Source organism: Malus sylvestris, chromosome 5, assembly GCF_916048215.2.
Source record: "Malus sylvestris chromosome 5, drMalSylv7.2, whole genome shotgun sequence".
Classification (NCBI taxonomy): domain Eukaryota; kingdom Viridiplantae; phylum Streptophyta; class Magnoliopsida; order Rosales; family Rosaceae; genus Malus; species Malus sylvestris.
Window position 1 is genome coordinate 24,645,937 of NC_062264.1, and position 21,363 is coordinate 24,667,299.

At 38.2% G+C, this 21,363-nt stretch overlaps 3 protein-coding genes across 3 annotated transcripts; 1 reads left to right on the forward strand and 2 right to left on the reverse strand.

The window, feature by feature from the left end:
* Window positions 1-11,987: 11,987 nt before the first annotated feature.
* LOC126622684 (uncharacterized) lies at window positions 11,988-12,438 on the reverse strand. Its single transcript, XM_050291432.1, has 2 exons — window positions 12,252-12,438; window positions 11,988-12,151 (listed from the first exon to the last, which is right to left on the reverse strand). Exons 1-2 carry the CDS (start codon window positions 12,436-12,438, stop codon window positions 11,988-11,990), a joined length of 351 nt encoding a protein of 116 aa, XP_050147389.1.
* Window positions 12,439-14,125: 1,687 nt separating this feature from the next.
* Window positions 14,126-17,199, forward strand: LOC126623175 (F-box protein SKIP23). The gene is made up of 2 exons (XM_050291974.1): window positions 14,126-15,434; window positions 16,704-17,199. The coding sequence occupies exons 1-2, from the start codon at window positions 14,232-14,234 to the stop codon at window positions 16,734-16,736; spliced, it is 1,236 nt and encodes a 411-aa protein (XP_050147931.1). The 5' UTR covers window positions 14,126-14,231; the 3' UTR covers window positions 16,737-17,199.
* A 234-nt stretch (window positions 17,200-17,433) lies between these two features.
* On the reverse strand, window positions 17,434-20,643 carry LOC126623174 (rop guanine nucleotide exchange factor 1-like). Its single transcript, XM_050291973.1, has 5 exons — window positions 20,097-20,643; window positions 19,696-19,812; window positions 19,054-19,580; window positions 18,492-18,842; window positions 17,434-18,185 (listed from the first exon to the last, which is right to left on the reverse strand). The coding sequence occupies exons 1-5, from the start codon at window positions 20,368-20,370 to the stop codon at window positions 17,763-17,765; spliced, it is 1,692 nt and encodes a 563-aa protein (XP_050147930.1). The 5' UTR covers window positions 20,371-20,643; the 3' UTR covers window positions 17,434-17,762.
* Window positions 20,644-21,363: the final 720 nt, after the last annotated feature.

Genomic DNA, 21,363 nt, shown 5'->3' on the forward strand with positions numbered 1-21,363 from the left:
TGGAGATAAGGACAATGGTGGAAACGAAGCTAGGGTTTTGAATTTGCATGCAGATGCAAATTCGGAGTTCAAGATGGGCGAGGGTAAGGATTCGAAGGAAATTGCAGGCAAGATGAAGAAGGCTGAGCAAAAAGGTGAAGCAATGGTGGCGGAAGTAGAAGACGAAGAAGGCTGAGAACGAGGGTTTCGTAGTGGAGAAGATAAGGGAGACCTAGTCCGAAGTGGGAAAGTGTGCATTCTCCGGCGATCAAGCCCAGCAACCCTTCCGTCTTCCAATCCTTCAAAATGATAATTTGGGCGTCGAGTTGGGATTTTTGCTTTTAGGTAGAAGACGGGTTGCAGAGGGAAGAAAGGAAGGGGGGTTGGGGGAGGTAGAAGACGGGTAGGGGATTTTTTGTATTTTTTTAGTTTTTTAATATTAAAGTGGACCCATATTGACATGTGGCGCTCAGTTATTGTCCACGTGGGTGCCACGTCAACAGAAGTTCTAATGGAAAGCTTAACGGATGTATGAAACTGTTCCAAATTTAAGACTTGAGGTATGACTCTGGGATGAAAAAAACTTCATATACCAAATGTTGAAAACCACAAAACTTTAGGGTAGTAAACATAGATTAACCCTAAATAAAATGATGATAAGAAAACAAAATGAAGGGGTTAAACAATTAACAATTTATCAGAAAAAAAAAATCGAATGTTGCTCATACTGTTTGACGAGAATCTAACGAATGATTGTAATGATGTTTTATTGTCAATAATTGAAGGTTTTTTAGTCAATATAATTTCTGAGATTTGTCTAACTTTTAACTTTGATTCCTAAGATTTTAAATCAATAGGAGTAATCTCTAAGATTGTCCACTATCAATTATTTTGGTCATTCGGTTGAAAATTATGTTAAATAATGATCCAATGACACAATTACCCTCAATATAATAAACAATAGGGCAAAATGATTTGACAAAAATTAAGGGTATTTTTTCATTTTATCCTTATTTTATTTAGATTTTTCACGAAATGACCAAAATAATTTATTGTAGACAAACTCAGGGATCAATTATATCGATTTCAAATTTCAGGAACCAAAGGAAATAGTTATACAAATCTCAAAAACCATTTTGGCTAAAAATGTCAAGTTCGATGTTGAGGATTGACCTCGACATAGTAGCTCCATTTTTTTTTTCTTTTCAATGTTTAAGGCCTTGGTTGAGATAGCAAGCACATGCTAAACTCTTGACTCCCTATCTTTCCAATTTAATTAAAAATTCAACAATTTTAGTGAAGCTACATACAACCCTAAGGCCTCGTTTGGCATGCTGTATTACACACGGATAATACTATATAATGCGAATACGGTGTTTGGGGTGTGATGTATCATTTTAGTACTCGAACTAAATCTTCGGGCCCACTACTTTAGTGCGCTCCAGGCCTGCTTAATTATCCCACCCAAAGCCCATGGATAATTAGTCGGGAGAACAACACTATGCTTCTTGAATTACTTCCTTCTTCCATCGCATGGCCGTTCGTGAATTCTTCCTCCGTTCCATCGTCTTGGAGTCTGAACTCCAGAAATTGTTCTTCTTTTCTATGTTCTTTCTCGCACACAGTTTCTCTCTATCTATCTATCTTCCTCCCCCTCTCTTTCGTTCTTCCATCTCTCAAATTTTCTTGCAACTTCATGTTTTTTCTTGCTTGATTTATATAATAAATCAAACTAATAGTATTATTATCCCCATTTCAATTGATTTGTAATCTTGGTTTTTTTTAATTAAAATTAGGGTTTCTCATTTATTTCAAATCTAAAAATTTAAGACAAATTGAAAAATTCAACATTGAATTTTTATGTTTTTTTTGTTGCTTTTTATGTTTTTCAGTTGATTATTGTTTCAGATTTAGATTTTGTATTTGTTCGTGTGTGTGTGAAAGAGGGGCGCGAAGCAGGGGATGAGGGGGACAAGTCCTGGGCATTTGCTTCCTGCGGTGAAGATAATTTGCCTTGTGAGTTGTGAGGTTGTTGCCGGACTTCATTAACATTTCAATTTTGATGTTTGGACTCTAAAGTTCATTATTCTTCTATCAAGCATCGTTTAGTACGTCGTATACCGGATAGGATTATTAATACGGAATCGGATATTTGGTGCACTCTCGTATTAAATTGGACCGGACTAATTTAATTCAATCCTCTTATTTTATACGGTACACACCCTCGTAATAGACCCGTCCAAAAAGAGTGTATAATTTAGTCGGGTCCCTTCTCTCTCGCTTGAACTAGGCTCTCTCTCGCTTCCCTTGCCGTTTCCTTCTCTCGCCGATTACATTCTCCCGTCTCCTCTGGCTGGCTATGTTCTCGTCGTCTCCCCCGTTCAGCTTTGTTCTCCTGCTGGCTTTGTCCTCCCTGACCGGCGCTAATCTCCCTGGCTCTGTTCTTCACATTGCCATTTTTTTTGTTTAATTTCAAATGCCCATAGAGAGACCAATCACACCACCACTACACAAATTCAAAAAGATTTCATCTGGGTTTTAGAACCTTGACTTGGAATCGATGATAGGATTTGAAAATTCGGAAAGATTTCATGTGGGTTTTATGATTTTACCTGTTTCCTTTTTTTTGCTTTCTGATTGTGATTTAGGTGTAGTCAATTTGGATTTCATAGGATTTTAAAAGATTTGTTTAGGTGACAGATTTCAAAGGATTGTAGAATCCTTACAACTTTCAAATGGATTTTTAAGGATTGTTGTGGATTTTGATTAAGATTTAAAAGGATTCTTATGGACTTTGATTAAAGATTTGAATGGATTTTGAGAGAGACTATTGCCATTTTAAAATTTATTTTTAAATAAAAAAATAAGATTAAACTTGAAAGTGAATGAAGAACTGTGCCCAATTCTCCCAACTAAGTAACCCATATCCTCCATGTCCATGGTCCTCCACGGCAAAAACCTTCCACCATAATCATTCATTCATGAAAGCACTTTCCGCTTTTAAGTTTTTCTAAAAAGTGATTCCTCTTATTCGAGAGAGAGGGAAAGGAATGGATGCTGCAAAGATAGGAAAAATGAAGGAGTCCATCAACAAATTCGAGAGAGAAGAATGGATGTTGCAAAGGTAGGAAAAATGGAGTCCATCAGCAAATGAAACTCAAACCCTTCAATTATCCACACCCCCTTTCTCGCCTTCTTCCAGTCCTATCTCCAAAGGTATGATCAACTTTGGTATCTTTTTTATACGATTCTATATAATGGAATATGGATTGTATATTGAGAGGATGGGGTGGGTGGTTGAGACGTTAGAAGGAAGGAAGGATGGGTTTCTTGGAAAAAATAGAGATTGTGAAAGAAAGCTGGAGTTGCAGTGGGGAGAGAGAGAAAGAAAGTGAGAGGTTGAAAGGAAATCCAAGAGGTGGAGGTAGGATTTTGTTATGCTTACCATTCCTTCTCAAATCCCACAAAATCTTTTATTGAAGGAAATCTTTCAAAATCTATGAATTTTTTAATACCTATAGATTTGCATGGACTCTATAAAAATCCTTTAAAATCCTAGTTGACTATATCAAGATTCTAAAGTCTTTTAAAATTATTTAATTGAATACCTCTGTATTTGAAAGGATTCTTTTAAAATCTTGTAAAATCCTAGTTGACTATACCAAGATTCTAAAGTCTTTTAAAATCATTCTAAATCCTTATTTGACTACACCCCTACTTTCCTTAGTTTCTGGGTATTTTTTGGATTAGTTTAAGATGTATAGAGGGGTAAGATCTGCTTGACTGTGCATTTCAAGCAATGCCTCTTTGGGCTAAGAACTGTAGGGATTGGGGAGTGAGGTTGGTGGGCGGTGCGGCGGAGAGACCTGGGGAAGACTGAAGAGGATTTGAATATATATTTTTTTATTTTGTTTTAAGTAACTTGATTTAAATAAAGGAAGAATTTTTTTTTTTTTTTTAAATTTGGTCCATCTGGTGGTTGTGAATTTTAGTAAGTGTAAAAAAAATTTCCCTTTTTTCCATTAATCATCCATTTTTATCTTAAAAATAATAATACGTTGAATTCCTCTTATCTGGTATAATACCAAATACAGTATAAATAATACGATTGTTAGTCTGATACTGCACCAAACGCCAGACTAATTTAGTGTCACATCCCAGCCCGATCCCCCACCACATCCCAGGCTCGACTCCATCGTAGCACGATATTGTCCGCTTTGGGCCCCGACCACGCCATCAAGGTTTTGTTTTTGGGAACTCACACGAGAACTTCCCAGTAGGTCACCCATCCTGAGATTGCTCTCGCACGAACTCGCTTAACAATGAACTCCGAAGCCAGTGAGCTCTCTAAAGGCATCGTGCTAGGTAGAGATGAGAATATACATATAAGGCTTAGAGGATCCACTTCCCTGGGCAATGTGAGATGTTACATTTAGTCAGTACTATCCGGTGGCTATTTATCCTATCCAACTAAAATAGTCAGTATAGTCCGAGCTACCAAATGAGACTTTTATATACATTTGTGTGTTTTTCAATAGGTATAAATTTGAAAAAAAAATTCAACAAACAAACAAGGAATTATCAATTTTTTGTTTTTTCTCTGTTTTGTTTTTCCTTGTTCGATATAGTACCAAACACAATATATATAATACAATCATTAGTCCGATATTGCACCAAACATCCAATTAATTTAATCAGCACTATCCGATGATTATTTATCCTATTCGACTGAAATAGTCATTACAGTCCAAACTGCCAAACAAGACCTCAGTGGAGATGAGAATGGTGAATATCAAGGCAATTTGTGTGTCCAATCAAAGTAATTTGAAATGTTTTGGGTTCACTATTAATGAGAAGTTAATATATTAAATTGAATGAAAAAATCGTGCCTTGAAAAGTTTGAATAAGAACATCAAATAAAATATAAACACCAAACGTAGTTTGTGCGCCAAAATAACACATAAATCGCCAAAAAAAACCTTGTAATTAAATTGATTAAGAAAACACAACTATCAATCTTTAATTTCTTGCTATTAATCTTTAATTTCTTACTATTATTAAGAAAACACTACTTTGCGCACAAACTCAAAAACTCTAAATCTAACAACTTGAATGTGTAAAGTGTCAATTATATATTATCTATAAATAATTTTATAATAAATACAAATTAAGAACACTACTAATTAGTCATACTTTCATTCCTCAACCTTCTTTAGCGGAAAAATAAATTCATTCAAATAGAGAAACCTCAAGTATAACCACTTCTAGTATAATCGAAGAGAAAAACATTTCTAACAATTATGGAGAAAGACCATTTCCAAATAAAAGTATCATGAACGGAGTACCTAACGTTGTTAATAACATCAGCAAGATACTTTGCCTCGAAAGACATGACACAAAATATAGAAGAAATGATCATGCAAGTAATCTGATTTTCTTGATAATATTCTTCACTTGTCAAGATGTTCTGCACTTGCTCAAAATAATATCAATAACGAACTTAAAATCACCTTTAACCTAGACATCTTAAAACTTTCAACATTTGCATGTTGGAAGTTAAAACACTGCATGTATAGAATCACACACGTACAGTGACATGCATACGTAAACATATTAGACTTACTTGAAGACGAAGAACTCAACATTGCTACAAGGAAAGACAGAAGATCTTCTACACTCAGCAGTCAATAGTCCAGCTAGAATAGGGTTCGCTCAAAAAGAGACGGTGCTGCGAGTGCAGGGACCTCCTTATATATATCCATAATCCCTTGATATCAGGCCTATTAATTGATACCTCGGATATTCCAAACAGATTAGAGTTTCTGATATAGTCCTAATAAGTTTTGAACTCTTGTCAATTCTTGATTGGGTTACGTGAATATAATTGCATGTTATTATGACTCTTAATCTTAGCCAAGTAGGATCGGAAATTCCTTAACATGATAACTCATACACTGAGCTATCAGTTTGTCAACGACAAGGACTCATTCTTCTTGACACTCACATCTTACATTCTCCCACTTGAGTGTTCAAGAAGAATGATATTACATAGGCTAAGACTTAGGTGATCACAAGTCCCCAAAAGCTGCAATTACCCTCTAACAACTTGTCACTTATAGCTTCGAATACTGAATCATAAATACAATATGTAATCTCTTCTACGTGTGCACTTTATGATTACAGGTACCTACACCATAAGCACTTGTTGTTTGACAAAATTCAAAAGTTTCAGGTTGATAAACATAATTCAACTCCTAAACTGAGCCTCATACAAAAGTATGGCTCATATTATTATCATAACATAACATGAGAACAAAACATTATAAAAGCATTCAATTAAGCGAAGGGAACCAGAACTAGCTATGGGTTTACTACTCCCACTTATTAACAAAATCAAATGGGTTTACTACTCCCACTTATTAACAGAATCAAAATCTTCTCGCATTCCTATGTTGTAGATGTGTTTCTTGAACACTCCCACTAGTAAGCCCTTAGTCATTGGATCTGCTATCATAAAATCAGTTCCAATGTGAACTATGTTGATCAGCCCTTTTTCAAACTTCATCCCTCACATGTAAATACTTAATGTCCATTAATCTGCAAGCAACGGACCTCTTGTTGTTTCTAGAAAAGAAGATTGCAGCCTTGTTGTCAAAGTAAATGGTTATAGGTTTCTCAACTGAGTCTACAACCTTCAGTCCCATTATGAAGTTCCTTAACTAGATTGCTTGTTTGGTGGCAGTGTAACAACCAATAAATTCAGCCTCCATAGTTGAAGAACCAATCACCTTTTGCTTGAAGCTTTTCCACTAAATTGCACCAGCAGCAAGAAGAAAAACATATCCACTTGTAGATTTTCTATCATCAACACAACCTGCCAAGTCTGAATCTGAATAAGCCACCATTTCCAAATTCTCAACTTGCTGGTATACCAATGCAAGGTTCCTTGTTCTTTTTAAGTACCTCAGTACTTTCTTTGCTGCAGTCCAGTGAGAAGTCCAGGGATTTGACTGAAAACGACCTAGAACACTAACTGCAAACCCTAGATCAGGTTTTGTGTATACTTGGGCATACATGATGCTGCCAACAAGTGATGCGTAAGGTTGTCATTCATTCCATTTTTTCTCGAGGTCATTTTTAAGGCATTGGTCAGAGCTAAACTTATCACCCTTTGCAATGGGAAGCTCGCCACCTGCATAATTCTCCATGTTGAATCTTTTCATGATTCTATCGATATAAGACTTTTGAGACAACCTCAGCATCCTCTTAGATCTGTCTCGCTCAATCTCAATGCCAAGAACAAAATGCGCCACACCAAGATCTTTCATATCAAAACTCTTGGTTAACATGGTCTTAGTGGTGTGCAAAAGGGTCAAGTATGAACTAGCTAAGAGAATATCATCCACTTATAATACCAAAAATATAAATTTCGTGTCACTGACCTTGAGATATATACAGTCATCAATCTTGTTTTCTTCAAAACCAAAAGCAGAAACCACTCGATCAAACTTGATGTACCACTGCCTGGAGGATTGCTTTAAACCATAGATCGATTTGTTGAGCTTGCAGACCATAGTCTCTTTCCCTTTCTCCTCAAAACCTGATGGTTGAACCATCACTATTTCTTTGTTCAAAACACCATTAAGAAAGGCTGATTTTACATCCATTTGATGTAGTTCCAAGTTGAAATGGGATGTTAAAGCCATGGTCACCCTTAAGGAGTCTTTGGATGAAACTGGTGAGAATGTTTCATTATAGTCAATTCATTCCCTTTGTGTAAAACCCTTAGCTACAAGTCTAGCTTTGTGTCTTTCAACCTTTCCCTCTGCATTTCTTTTGGTTTTGAACACCCATTTACAACCAATGGGTTTAGCATTGCATGAAAGTGGCACCAATGTCCAAACTTGATTCTTTTCCATAGCTGCTAGTTCTTTAACCATAGTTGCACGCCACAGGTTTGCTCTCAAGTTATTGATAACTTGATTGAAAGTTAGAGGATCATCATCATCTCCTATGTCATATTCAGTCTCTTGTAAGTACACAAAGTCAGGTAGGATCACTGGTTTTCTTTGCCTGTTTGAGTGTCTTATAGGCAACTGCACTTGTTGTAATGGTTGAGCTGCATCCTCAAGAACTTGATGCTCGGGGATTTGAGGTTCAGGATCATAATCAAGCAGTGTTTCAGGAAGGGACAAAGTGTTTACTGATTAAGCAATTTGTAAAATAGTTGGGAGAGAAAAGAAGTTTTCTTGAGGTCCAAGTAACAATGCATCAGTTGTTATGGAAAGTTGATAATCTTCATTTCAAATTTCTTCGAAATCTGAGGTATTGTGACGCACTGTTTCTTCTTCCAGATCTTCGATGAACTTTTCATTGTTAGTCTCCTAAATTCTAGTGTGAGAATCAGGACAGTATAACTCAAAACCCTTAGACTTGTCTGCATATCCAATGAACCTGCAAGTGACAGTTCTCGAGTCCAATTCCTCTCATGAGGATTATAAAACTGTGCTTCAGCTCTACATCCCCATACATGAAAATGATTGAAACTTGGTTTTCTTCCTGTCCAAGCTTCAAAATGTATGACTTTGACAGACTTACTTGGAACCCTATTGAGTGTGTAATTGGCTGTTTTAAGTGCTTTTAACCACAAAAAAATTGGAAGTTTAGACCTTGAAAACATGGATCGAATCATGTCCTTTAGGGTTATGTTCTTCCTTTTGGCTACTCCATTTTGATGTGGAGTACCTGGAGTGTGAAGGGAAATAATGAGATTTATGTGAGATTTCTAGTAACTAGCATGCATATACAATTCAAATTTCATATACATACGCAACGGAAGCATGTTATCACATAATATCAAAGCTATAGTCATGCAAATCCCCTTCAAGAAGCATAGGTTTATATAAGATGCATCAAAACATTTTATTGAAGAACAAAGTGTAGGAGTAGATTTATACCTCTTGATCTAGACTTGAGACCAAGGATAGACCACCTCCAAGCCCTTTGTTGTTGGAACTCCTTGAGCCTAGCCTCCCTCCTTGCTTCCTCCACCTTTAGAATGAGTGCTCCTTAGTTCTCCTTTAGTCTCCAAGGTTGAAGACCTCTAAAGATCAACACCCACTAGTGTAGTGAGATGGATGGAGGAATAACCAAAAGAGAGAGAAGATGATTAGCTAAATCTCCCTTATGGTGGCCGGCCTTGTGTGGTTTTAGAGAGAGAGATGTTTTCTTCCTTTTGTGAAAAACAACACACAAAACCCTAATGAAACTTTTTCACTATAAAGTTCCTTTTATAACACAAAGAAACAAGTCAACAACTTAACTCTCTCTCTCCCTCTCTTTGGCCGGCCCCTTTAGTGTTGTTTGGGCTTTGGGCTTTTATTATTTCAAGTCATCCTATGCTTAAATAAAAGCCCAATGGGTTTGGGCTTAATGGCCCAAATGAACCCAAACTTTTCTTTAAGCCCAAAACGATCTTTTATCACTTTTATGATTTCTTTAGACTTTCTAATTAATCACAACACTTAATTAATCCAATTAATTATTTCCATCGTCCATTAGTTGTCTCACTACAAGAGTGTATCGGTGTACAATCATTTTAGGTTCTAATTAGTAAGGCAGTGAGGTGATTGGCACCAATCCAATTGATTATATTTAATCCAATCACTTAGTGAATTAAAACTTACTTTTAATTCTCCTTCTTCTTTGACGACTACTTATTTAATCATCTAGAAGAACTCACAAGCCATGAGTGACATCTAACCATATATCATGGCTACCCAAGCTAATGTAGAATTTGTTCGGAGAACCTATTCAGTTGGAATTACAATGTAATTCGATCCTTCTCTAATACAATACTCTCAATCACATTATTAGGGTATGGATATATTATGTCAAACCCCTAATGTGATTATTCCATGTTATATGATTCAATTGAGTCGTATAGGAACGCTTTCCTTTATTACGCTGGATACTTCGGCCGAAGATTCCCGAATCATATCTTAGAGTATTCTTCCTCTCATAACGAGGATTAGAGATCCCTTGTTGCGCATTTACTTGTCTCCATGGCTAAGTGGCTTAACCCCAACTATGCCGTGGACACCCGCGAATGGAGTGACTTTGACATAATCAAAGATCAAGGACCTAACCACAAGACAACTATGATGCCTCAGGTCAAAGAACTACTTACATTATTCCAACCATTAGAGTTACTTGCTTGACATGTGAGTAGACCTCCATGCAAGTACTCTCGTTCGATTGTGTTCAGTGAACTCGTTCCCTTAATAAGCACCTACATACCTGTCTTAGTGTCACTACACGAATGGGATGAGATTTTCCATCCTTCCAATTGAAGAGGATATAGTATGTACTGGTCTTTGCATTGTCAGTATCCCTCTGACAATCATATGACCAGGAACCTTTTTGGACATGATGGTTATGTGAAGAAGGTCTCTGTAGTCTAACATCATTAGATTACTTCTTACATCGATCCATTGTCCATGGATTCACTACTTAGGACATATATCGTTTATTGAGATAGTCCTAATTAGTATCTTTGCCTTTTGATGTATAAGAGTCATCTATACACACATTCATTGTTCTGAAAGGTTTCTTCCAAAGATTGACTTTCAGGGCATATTTCCAACAGAGTGGTGTACAATGCAATGATCCCCGAGGCTTCAAGGTAATATGCAAAGGCTCCCTTGTGTTGTCCAGTCTCTGTGGACCTGCCAAAATACTCGCCACCCCTATTCGATCTCATTATTTTAATGCTCTTTTCTAGCTGGTTTTCAACCTCAGTTTTGTATGTCTTAAAACAATCAAGAACAGAATATTTTCAGATATAAGATACACATAACAATATCTTGAAAAGTAGTAAATGAATGTGACAAAATAGGAGTTGCCACATATTTTTTTTTATTTGGAAAAGGGCCACACACATCTGTATGAATTATCTCTAATAGTTTATTACTTCTTGTGGATCCTAATTTCCTGGTATTGGTCATTTTTCCTTTGAAACAATCAATGCAGGTCGGAAGACTTTCAAAATTGAGATTTGGAATGAGATTTTGTTTAGTTAAAGTCACAAGTCTTTCTTTGGATATATGGTCAAGTCTTTTATGCCAAAGTATGGGAGAGTTTTCATTTTGAGATAGTCTTTTGGAACCAATCTGATAAACTGTGAAACATTTGTGTAAATAATCACACTGCAGTTGCCACATATCAACATGAAGTAAGGCATAACCAAGCAAAATGTCTAATTTATTCGAATGGAAAAGCCTTACACTTTCATTGTCTCCAATAAAAGTATAACCTGATTTGACTAACTTAGAAGCTGAAATCAAATTCCTTCTCATAGAAGGTACATAAAGTACTGGACTAAGAAACAAAATAAAACCAAAAGAAAGATTTAAAGAGACACTGCCAACTGACTCGACTGTTACTTTGCTCTCATTTCCAACAAAAACATTGTCAACTTCATTATTTCTCTCCTTTAGGTTTGTGAATCCCTGCAAGGTATTTGTAATGTGGATTAAGCAATTAGTATCAAACCACCAACTAAAAGGAGGGACAAAAATCAAATTTGACTCAAAACAAACATAAACATTGATTTCATTACCTTTCTTAACAAGCCAATTTTTAAAATCAATGCAATCTTTCCTTAGATGACTAACTTCTTTGCAGAAATAACAAGGCTTTGGTGCTTCAGAGATGGCTTTAAACTTTTGAGATTGTTTAAGGGGGTTAGTATTTTTAAAAGAAGAAAAATGTAATGTTTTCTTCTGTTTACCAACAGCCAAAGATGACTGATCAACTGCAACATGTTTGCCCTTTGTGGTGTGAACAAGATTCATAGTCTCCACTTTATCAGTTGACAGCCGCAATTCCTCTTGTGCACACATGGAGGTTAAGTCATCGATGTCCCAGGTTGCTTTCTGAGTGTTGTATGACACTTTCAACTGGCCATACTGTGCAGGTAAGGAATTCAATGCCATATGCACTAGAAACTAATCTGTGATCGGATGCTCCAGTTCATTCAGCTTCTGTGCAATGTCTAGCATCTTCAGTATGTGCTCTCTCACGTTACCAACACCATCAAACTTCATGGATGCCAGTTTTGTGGGAAAATTCCCTGTTTCAGCTTTCTCAGATTCCTTAAATTTATTTCCCACTGCATCAAAAAATTATTTTGCACTGTTACTCTTTGGAATGCTACCTTTCACACTGCTAGTCATGACCCTCCTCATAATCATAAGAGCCATTCTGTTTGCCTTCTCCCATTGAGCAAACTTCAGTTTTTCTCTCTACTGTGCTTGTAGTTGTTATCGCTGCAGGTTTGTCTCCCCTTAAGGCTAAATCGAAATCCATCATGCCAAGAGTTATCTCCATGTCTTCCTTCCATTTGTTATAGTTGGAACCAGTTAGTGTTTCGATATTGGAGAAGTTAAGAGAAGTCATAGCTGTATCAACAACATATAATTTAGCATTTGTTCTCATAAGTTCTTCATTAAAAGTCCAAGATATGAACAATTAACAGCATCAAAATCATATAATACCAGTCACATCTTTAGATCGAAAAATGATTATACTAGGGTTTGCACAACTGAAATACAAAATTTGCATTAGCGACACAATTTTAACACTTTTGAGCAGATAAAATTGTATCAATGTTAATTTTGCATCTCACTTATACACCAATTAAACATGACTGAATATAAGAATTCTTTATAATTATCTCAAAATATATTCACCATCAGTTTAATCGTTATGTTCAATTTGAACAGATGAACTGAAGCATGATTCAAACACTTTTGAGTTGAAATTGATCATGATTCACAAAAGATTTGTCTGTCAAGTCATATAATGACAGTAACTCATTAGGTTTTGGTCTTCTAAGATCCGAAGACTCATCCTTGTTCCCCTAAAAATAAAACTGAAGACGAACAGGTACATGTATATATATAAACATGTGTACGTGTATAAGTGATATTATTCTATCGATAATAGTCGATAACTATATCAGTTTCATTGCGCGGAAGCCTTATGTCATGATCATGCATTTTAATCAACATATTCTTATGCTTGTAAAGATTCTAAACACGACAGTGTGTGCTCTGATACCACATGTTGGAAGTTAAAACACTGCATGCATAGAATCACACATGGACAATGACATGCATACGTAAACATATTAGACTTATCTGAAGACGAAGAACTTGACATTGCTGCAAAGAAAGACAGAAGATCTTCTACACTCAGCAGTCAATAGTCCAGCTAGAATAGGGTTCGCTCAAAAAGGGACGACGCTGTGAGTGTAGGGACCTCCCTATATATATCCATAATCCCTTGATATCAGGCCTATTAACTGATACCTCAGATATTCCAAATAGATTAGAGTTTCTGATATAGACCTAGTAAGTTTTGAACTCTTGTCAAGTCTTGATAGGGTTACTTGAATATAATTGCATGTTATTAGGACTCTTAATCTTAGCCAAGTAGGACCGGAAATTCCTCAACATGATAACTTATACACTGAGCTATCAATTTGTCAACTACAAGGACTCATTATCCTTGACATTCACATCTTACATTGCAAACTTCATTGCATAACGTAAAACAAGTGCTTCTGCAACCGCTTGAGATTGCACCATTGAACCATTTTATTCCTCCAATTTTTCTATCCCACTTTCTACAATTTGTTTGTTTTTTTAATTTCCATTCAATAAAGGCTTTTTAACCAAAATGGTCCTTGAGATTTGTATAACTCTTCACTTTGGTCCTTGAGATTTGAAATCAATACAAGTGGTCCTTGAGACTGTCCACCATGATCATTTTGGTCAATCCATGAATAATTATGTTAAATAAATATTAAAATGACAAAACCATCTAGAATTTAATAAACAATAGACCAAAATGATTTGACAAATGTTGAGTATATTTTTATCATTTTATCTTTATTTAATATAGATTTTTCACAAAATGATCAAAATGATTGATGGTGGATAAGCTCAAATATCAATTTTATTAATTAAAAATCTCAATGACTAAAATAAAAAGTTATGCAAATTTCAGATATCATTTTGGATAAGGAAACCTTCAATAAAACAGCAGTACATATTTCCTGGTGTGTAAACGACGATGACACCCGTCGTTTGGACCAGCATATGGTCCCTACAAGTTCCAGTATCTCTGTATCTTGAATTTTCTCGCCAATTTTCCCATACGTCCCCGGGAAACTGAACTGAAAATCCATGGCCGACTGGTCTAAACTTCCCAAAGACCTCCTAGAAGAAATCGCCAGACGCCTAGAGAGCGCCTTCTACTTACTCCGTTTTCGATCCGTCTGCTCCTCATGGCGGTCCTCCGTCACCTCCCGACCTCGCCGTCTACCGGGCCGATTTCCCTTCCTCACAAACCACGGTATCTGCGCCACCTCCCTAGGGTTCCACCTCTCCCAGCGCAGCATTTTCCTGATGGGTTTGCCCAATTCCCGCAACCAAAGAGACCCAGATCGCTGGCTGGTCAAGATCGAAGAGGACGTACCGGGTCGGATGCACTTGCTGAATCCTCTCTCGCGGTTTCAGCTGAAGCCGCTGCCCGAAGCGTTTCCGAAGGTATTGGATTTATCGAAATTTAGGGTTTTTGAGTTGGGTGGAGAATTTGTTTTGCATTATGTCCATTTTAGGCCTTTTGGGAATGGCAATTCTTTGGGCGATGATGGCAATTTGTATATGGAAAAGGTGGTTTTTATGTGTTCGGGTTCCGAAAGCAACGATTTTGTGCTTCTTACGATTCATGTGTCTGGGAAATTAGCAATGTTTAAGTCTGAGGATAAGAGGTGGACTATAATTCATGATATGCCATCGCCTTACGATGATGTTATAATGTTTAAAGGACAATTTTATGCTGTTGATGGCACTGGCCGGACTGTGACGGTGGGGTTGAATTCGAATTTGAGCTTGGTTGCGAATCCGGTGTTTGGTGGTGATAAGAAGTTTTTGGTTGAATCGAGTGGCGAATTGCTGGTGGTTGATATGTACTTGAGCATCGCTGCACCGGGGGATTTGGATGATTTGGATGTCGATGATGAAGTTTTACAAATGCAATTCAGTGGTTGTTTGACTGAGAGAACTGTTAGGTTTGAGGTTTTTAAGTTGGATAGAGAGGGGAAGAAGTTGGTTGAAATGAAAAGCTTGGGGGATAGGGTGTTGTTTTTGGGGGATGACTGCACATTTTCTGCCTCGGCTTCCCAGTTATCGGGTTGTAAAGGGAATTGTATACTTTTCACGGATAATTTCTTCTATATGGGCAGTGAAGAAGAATGTGTGTTCAAGGCCCGAGATATAGGTGTGTTTGACTTGGATGATTGTAGTATTGCACCATTATCTGATTATCCAGAGTATTCAAAGTTGTTTTGGCCACCCCCTGACTGGGTTGCATCGACAACGTCAGAAGTAAGTGTAGTTTTGTTTGCATTTAGAATTTTGTTTCATGTTTTTATGTCATTCTACGTGGTGTTTTCGCTGCTTAATGACATCAATCTTGCCAAGTTGTGTTTGACATTTGACCATTGTTACAAATTCATTTCTTACCCTGCTTGGTGTAGTTCTAATTGAAAAACTAGAACGAATGCAACATTGCAGTCATTTTCCGGTGCCAAGATGCTGGTAATGATTTGTTGTATGGTGCTTTAGGCAGTATATTATTCTGATAAATCCCCAATTTTCTAGACATCAGTTATGCCTTTTTAAGGTTAGTGACTGATTTTTGTTGCATATCCAATCGCAATTATATGTGTTCAGATTTTTTAAAATCTCTGGGCCCTGGCTCAAGGGCTTTGACAACGTAATGTAGTAATATTGTTGTTTTAAATCCGTGATATGAAACAACTAGTATATTAGCAGCTAACCGATACTGAATACTTACAGAGAAACCATGATGTCCAGCTGCTATTGCTACTAGGTGTACTATGGTACAACTCTGTTGCTATTAGGTTTGAGAACTTTTACAGCTTAGAATCGAGCATATTGAGCAGTCAATTAGTGCTGTTAGATAGGCTTGTGCCACATGTGCAATGATAGTTTGATTAAGCTATTTATTGGGTAGTCTTAATCTCTTATTAATTGCAGGATTAGTTACAGTTGAGCTCAATCTCTCAGTATAGATAGCTATCTTTGTAAAAAGAATAGGTTAATCTCAATAGAAAGAAAAAGGTCTTCTCTGAGCTCTCTCTCTCTCTCTCTCTCTCTCTCTCTCTCTCTCTCTCTCTCTCTCTCTCTACGTACAAACCCTGGATTCTATAATTTCTCTGAGCTTGATTCTGTGAACGTTCTTGATGTGTGTCATGATTCCATGACTCATTTAGAGTAATGAAGAAAATGGTGTATCCAAGGTTACGAAGAACATGGTGTGCCGAGGGTCACGTCATAGATGCTTTACTAAGCTAATGGCACTTTTCCACCCTTTTATGTGTTTGACTGTTTGAGCACCATGAAGAACATGGCTTATTTCATAGTTTGATGACCGTTCCTTCTGATGTAGTAACCAAATGATTAGCAGCCCATGAGGGAATTTGTTTGATTGGATTGGTTGTAGATTACAATAAGTGCTACTTTAGCTTGCATATTCCTGCCATTTGCGTTTGTATTTTCATCATCAGTATTCCGATCCATTTTCAATCAACATATCAAGGCATGCAAATGCTGATTTAGTTGATGCAACAGATGCAAACTCAGCTTGAAGAATTGGCTATATGAGGTGTAGGTGGAATCGGTGCACGACACTAATAAGTCGTGAATGCATTTGAAATCCAAGGCGTTTCAAGCTTAGTTGTTTTACATAGTCAAGTGCAAGGCGAAAGCAGTCGCACCAGGCGGCTTTAAAGGACAGACTTGCCTGCTCTTCTGGAATCTCTCCATGATTTCTGCGGCTTCAACAAGTTCAGGTGACCTAGCCAGCCATTGCAAGCAAAACAAGTCAATCCAAGTTGCCGTAGACACGAGGAGCTTTATGAGTGAAGGATTTATACTTTCTGCAAGCACCTAAACCTACAAGGGGAGTTGTTAAGAGAGCCAATTCCTTGTTTAACTGAAAAGTAATTGACGAACAAATAAACCAAGTCTTATTTTCTTAAATTATGAATCTTTTTCCATGTATTTTACTAAATTTGTAAATGAATGAATGAATTATCAGTGTTATTGGAGACATCTATCTTGTTTTCGTCGTTGGCATTCAGATAACAACACAGTTTTATCCCACTGGCGTTGGCTGTATGAATTCTAAAATGCTACCATGTTTGATTTTGCGTTAAGTCTTCCGTTAGTTAGTTCCAACGACTCCATATCTTTTTTAAGTCTCTTTTCAAGTTTTCCTCTACTCTTTTTCCAAGTCTTCTCTAGTGCATCAGATACATTGTGCTTCACACTATCTCGGTGTTAAATCTGGTAGCAGAGATTTAATCAAAACTTGTGAATCTAAGAATTTTAACTTTCGATACAACAGATATTAGGGGACTTCACATAAATCGATAGAAGCTTTTAACTACTCGAGCTACAAGCGCCATACGGCATGCGAGAATTTGAGAACCAGCATGAAACTAAATTGTCCTTTCTTCATCTACTACCAGGTCAAAACTATAGAGACCAACCTATTTCTACTGCTAATAAAGAATATACAACATTAGATCTAACAGCACCACGGGAGTTAGGCTTTAGACCCATCTCTGCACCTTCCTTTTGTCACATTAACCTACTTAATCTTAAACCGACCTAACGTTATCTTAGTCAATCCCGTTCAGGAGCGTCGCCGGTAGTTCTCCTTGAGCTTAGGCTTCCGGCGTACGACCACACCCTCTCAAAATCAGCCGCGAGTAGTTTCTCTGACTTCTCGTCTAATATAACGCTGCGCTTTACACACAGAGGTGTCCTTCCTGGACTTCCAATAACTGGGGTGGAGGAACAGAAAGTCGGTGTTGCAAGTGGAGACGCGTAAGGAGTGTGTTGAATGGAGAAGGGGCTTGGCGACATCCGCTTCTGGATAGGAAGGCCACTCAAACCTCCCCTGCTGAAGATAGACACTGATTCCGCTGCAGCACATCGCTTGGTAGCATCGTCAACGAAGAGGACATCATCTATTCTTGCCATTATGTTAAAGGCCAGACTCTCCATAACTCTTGAGTAGCTTTCCAGAATTGACTGTCCCACATCCTGTAAAATCAACAACGAAAAATCCTTCAGAAACTTCATCCTCCGAGCATTTGTTCTTTTAAATATAGAAATTCGGAAGTTATTGCAGTGTGCAGAAAGTAACTAATAATGCGCAGTAAGGAATTCGGACAGTCAAAATTTCGCAAACCAAGGAATTCAACATATTTGTTAAACCACAGTTGAAAAATTGATGGATTAAATACTTCACAACATCCCAATTTAAGGTGACAAATATTAAGTAATGTAACGTAGATGGATTATGCGTTTTAACGTAGATGGATAGGGAAAATATGCGATCAAATGTACCTTGTTATACTGTATTTTGTTCATATCTAGTGAAGTTTGCGGGAGGCCAGGGAAACGATGCCTTAGGCTGTGTAAGAGGGTCTCTGCTCGTTGGGCCAGGAAATGGTTCTTTTCAGTATCAGCAACAAGGCCCTTGACCTTGCCACCCCAAGATGCCCGTTTAGCTTTATGATTGTTGTGTTTCTTCTGGTCTTTTTGCTTCCAAACATGCACAGCTGCCTCAATTCTATTGGCTATCTCTAGAGTTTGATGTTCTGACGACAAGTCCAGGCAATCAAGAAGATGTTCGGGTGAAAACTGGTCTGCAGTTATGTAACGATAAATGATATCGCCCAGACAATCCTTGCCATTCTACCAAGAATTGAAAAACAGATGGTGTCAAAAGAAATTTAAGATCAATTAAGAGAAAGTTGTATGCAGAATATGCAGCATGAACTGAAAACTAAATCAACAAGACAAGATACGTATAAATATACGGCGGAAGCTAATAAAACAACATTACTAGTCACTAATATAGTTAGCAAACGAGTAAAATCATGAAAAGAGATGTTGAAACCCATACCTTGGGCAACGTTTCCATGTATGCTCTCGGGATTTCCATCTCAACAAGCACACTACTATTAATCGCCATGGCCGCCTTCAATATCTGGTTGCAGCAGTCCCTACACTGCTGCAACTTCTTCCTTGTTTCACAGGACAACCCATTTGGCGGAACTTTAGGATAGGGCAACCACCACTTCTCTTCCTGCCTAATCGAAGGCCTTCCACCCATAAACCCCTCACCCTCTTTCGAATCGCCCAAAATTATCCCCCGGTCAATATAGCAGAACTCCGTCTCACAAAATCCATCCAGCATACTAAGCAGCATTGCATCAAGCTTCTTTATGGCAGGTAGATTCACATACAAGTCAGAGCGCGGCCGCATCTCCATGACTTCATATGTACCCCCACCTGGAAACTGTTGTATTGAAGGCACAAGCTCAACAATTGAATCACTCACACATAAGAGCCACTCCATTTCCCGGCGCCACATTGCCTTTCTCTGCGCTTTCAGCGGCTCTAACCTCCATAATTCGCCAAACACGGTTGCTGCAATTCCAACATAGAAAATTGAGTTCCGAAAACAGAACCTCCACACAAAATCGAAAAAATCTCGGCCAACATTACATAAGAATATGCATATTCCAAGAGGGATGTGACTTACCAGAGAGATTGGTGATGGCATTTGAGATAGCAAGAGCAGTGCAGACTCCTTTCCCACCTCCGGACATGTCTTCTCCAAGCAAAAGCTTTGCGAACCTCTCCTTCATCATTTCAACCTCTGCAATCATAAATAATTACAAAATAATTAAAATTTACAAAAACAAAGCAAATTATCTTAATTAGAACAGAATCAGATCTGAGCAAAATTTTCTCAGCTGCACAGAAATTAGCACGTATTTTCACTCAGTTTTCAGGTTGTGAGTATTAAAGGACAATAATTTTCAGTACATTTTTCACTATTTTCCCCTAAATTTTCTCGGAATCCAAACAGTGAGCTAGAATCTCCCTCAGAGTTTAAACAAAAAAGGAAACAAATAAATAAAACAAAACAAAATGAAATACCAGATAAATCAGCATCTCGCTTCTCCGGATTCTCATCCCAAGCAACCACATCCTTCCCTCCGATCACCGGAAGCATCACCGGCGGCTGAAAACAGAAATTTCCGGCAACCGGGCACGGAGACGACGTCATGGAGCTCGAAGCCCCTTCCCCGTCGAACCTCCTGCACGAGAAGCTGCTGCAACTCTCGGACTCGCTCACATCGGCGCTCAGGCTGTAGCTCCCGCACCGCTCGCTCTGCTGGTCCGAGCCGTCCTCCGACGACACACTCCCCATTGTCGTCCAGAAGATCCAAAACGAGCGTCGTCCGTACAAGCTCAGATCTCAGCCTCACATTCGCTGCCGTGAAGCCTTCCCCAGAGGATAAGAAGTGCAGAAGCAGTAGCAGTCGCGTGGTCGGAAGATTGCTGCACAGGCAAAAGTGATAAAGTGATGGATAAAAAAGTGCTTTCAGGTTTACTCACACTACACTCTTCCACTCTCTCTCTCTTTTCAACTTTCTCTCTCTAGAATTGCTAGTGTGACCGTCCACGGTGGGGTTGATGATGGAGCAGATGATGATGAGGGTGGCCCCAAAAACCAAAAGTAACGCCGTTTGGTCTGTAGAGATAGAGCACCCGACACGGCCCTTTTTCCGCGGGACCCACCTTATGCGTTATGAGGATTACTGTGCTCGAGTGACGTGGCGATTTCTGCTAACGTGCAAGGGCATGGGGTGGGACCCGGGGTGGAGGTATTTCGCGTGGGAAAGATACCAAACGGCGGTTAGAGGTTGGTGAAGTGTTTTGTTTTCTTGTCATGGGAGAGAAAGTAACGGTGTGGACGTCCCCGGTTTGCTTTCAGTGCGCTCGCATCCCAAATATGACTATTATTCTCGATATACGACATCGTTTTCTGTGTACGGCTCTTTAATTGCAGTCATTAGTAATTCGTTCTGGGTAATTACGTTATTAAACAATTATTTTCGCGCAGTTTATTATCTTAATCCTACTTTACTGATAATTAAGAGGACCTAAATTAACGACTCCCTTTTTTTAATTAAGTGGTACGACCTGGACCGTTGATCTGTTTTTGTAAGAGGAGTGGGGCCCCGCATGACCATCACCATGGCGGAGGGAATCTCCTTGAGCGGCGGACATGTCTGAGTCGTCTGACATTGTGTCAACGACAAGGTATCCGGTCGGGATCCATATACGTAACCGTATACTACCTTGTACAAAGTCTGTAACAATACGCTCACCCTAGAGACAGAGCATCTGTGGACACGTG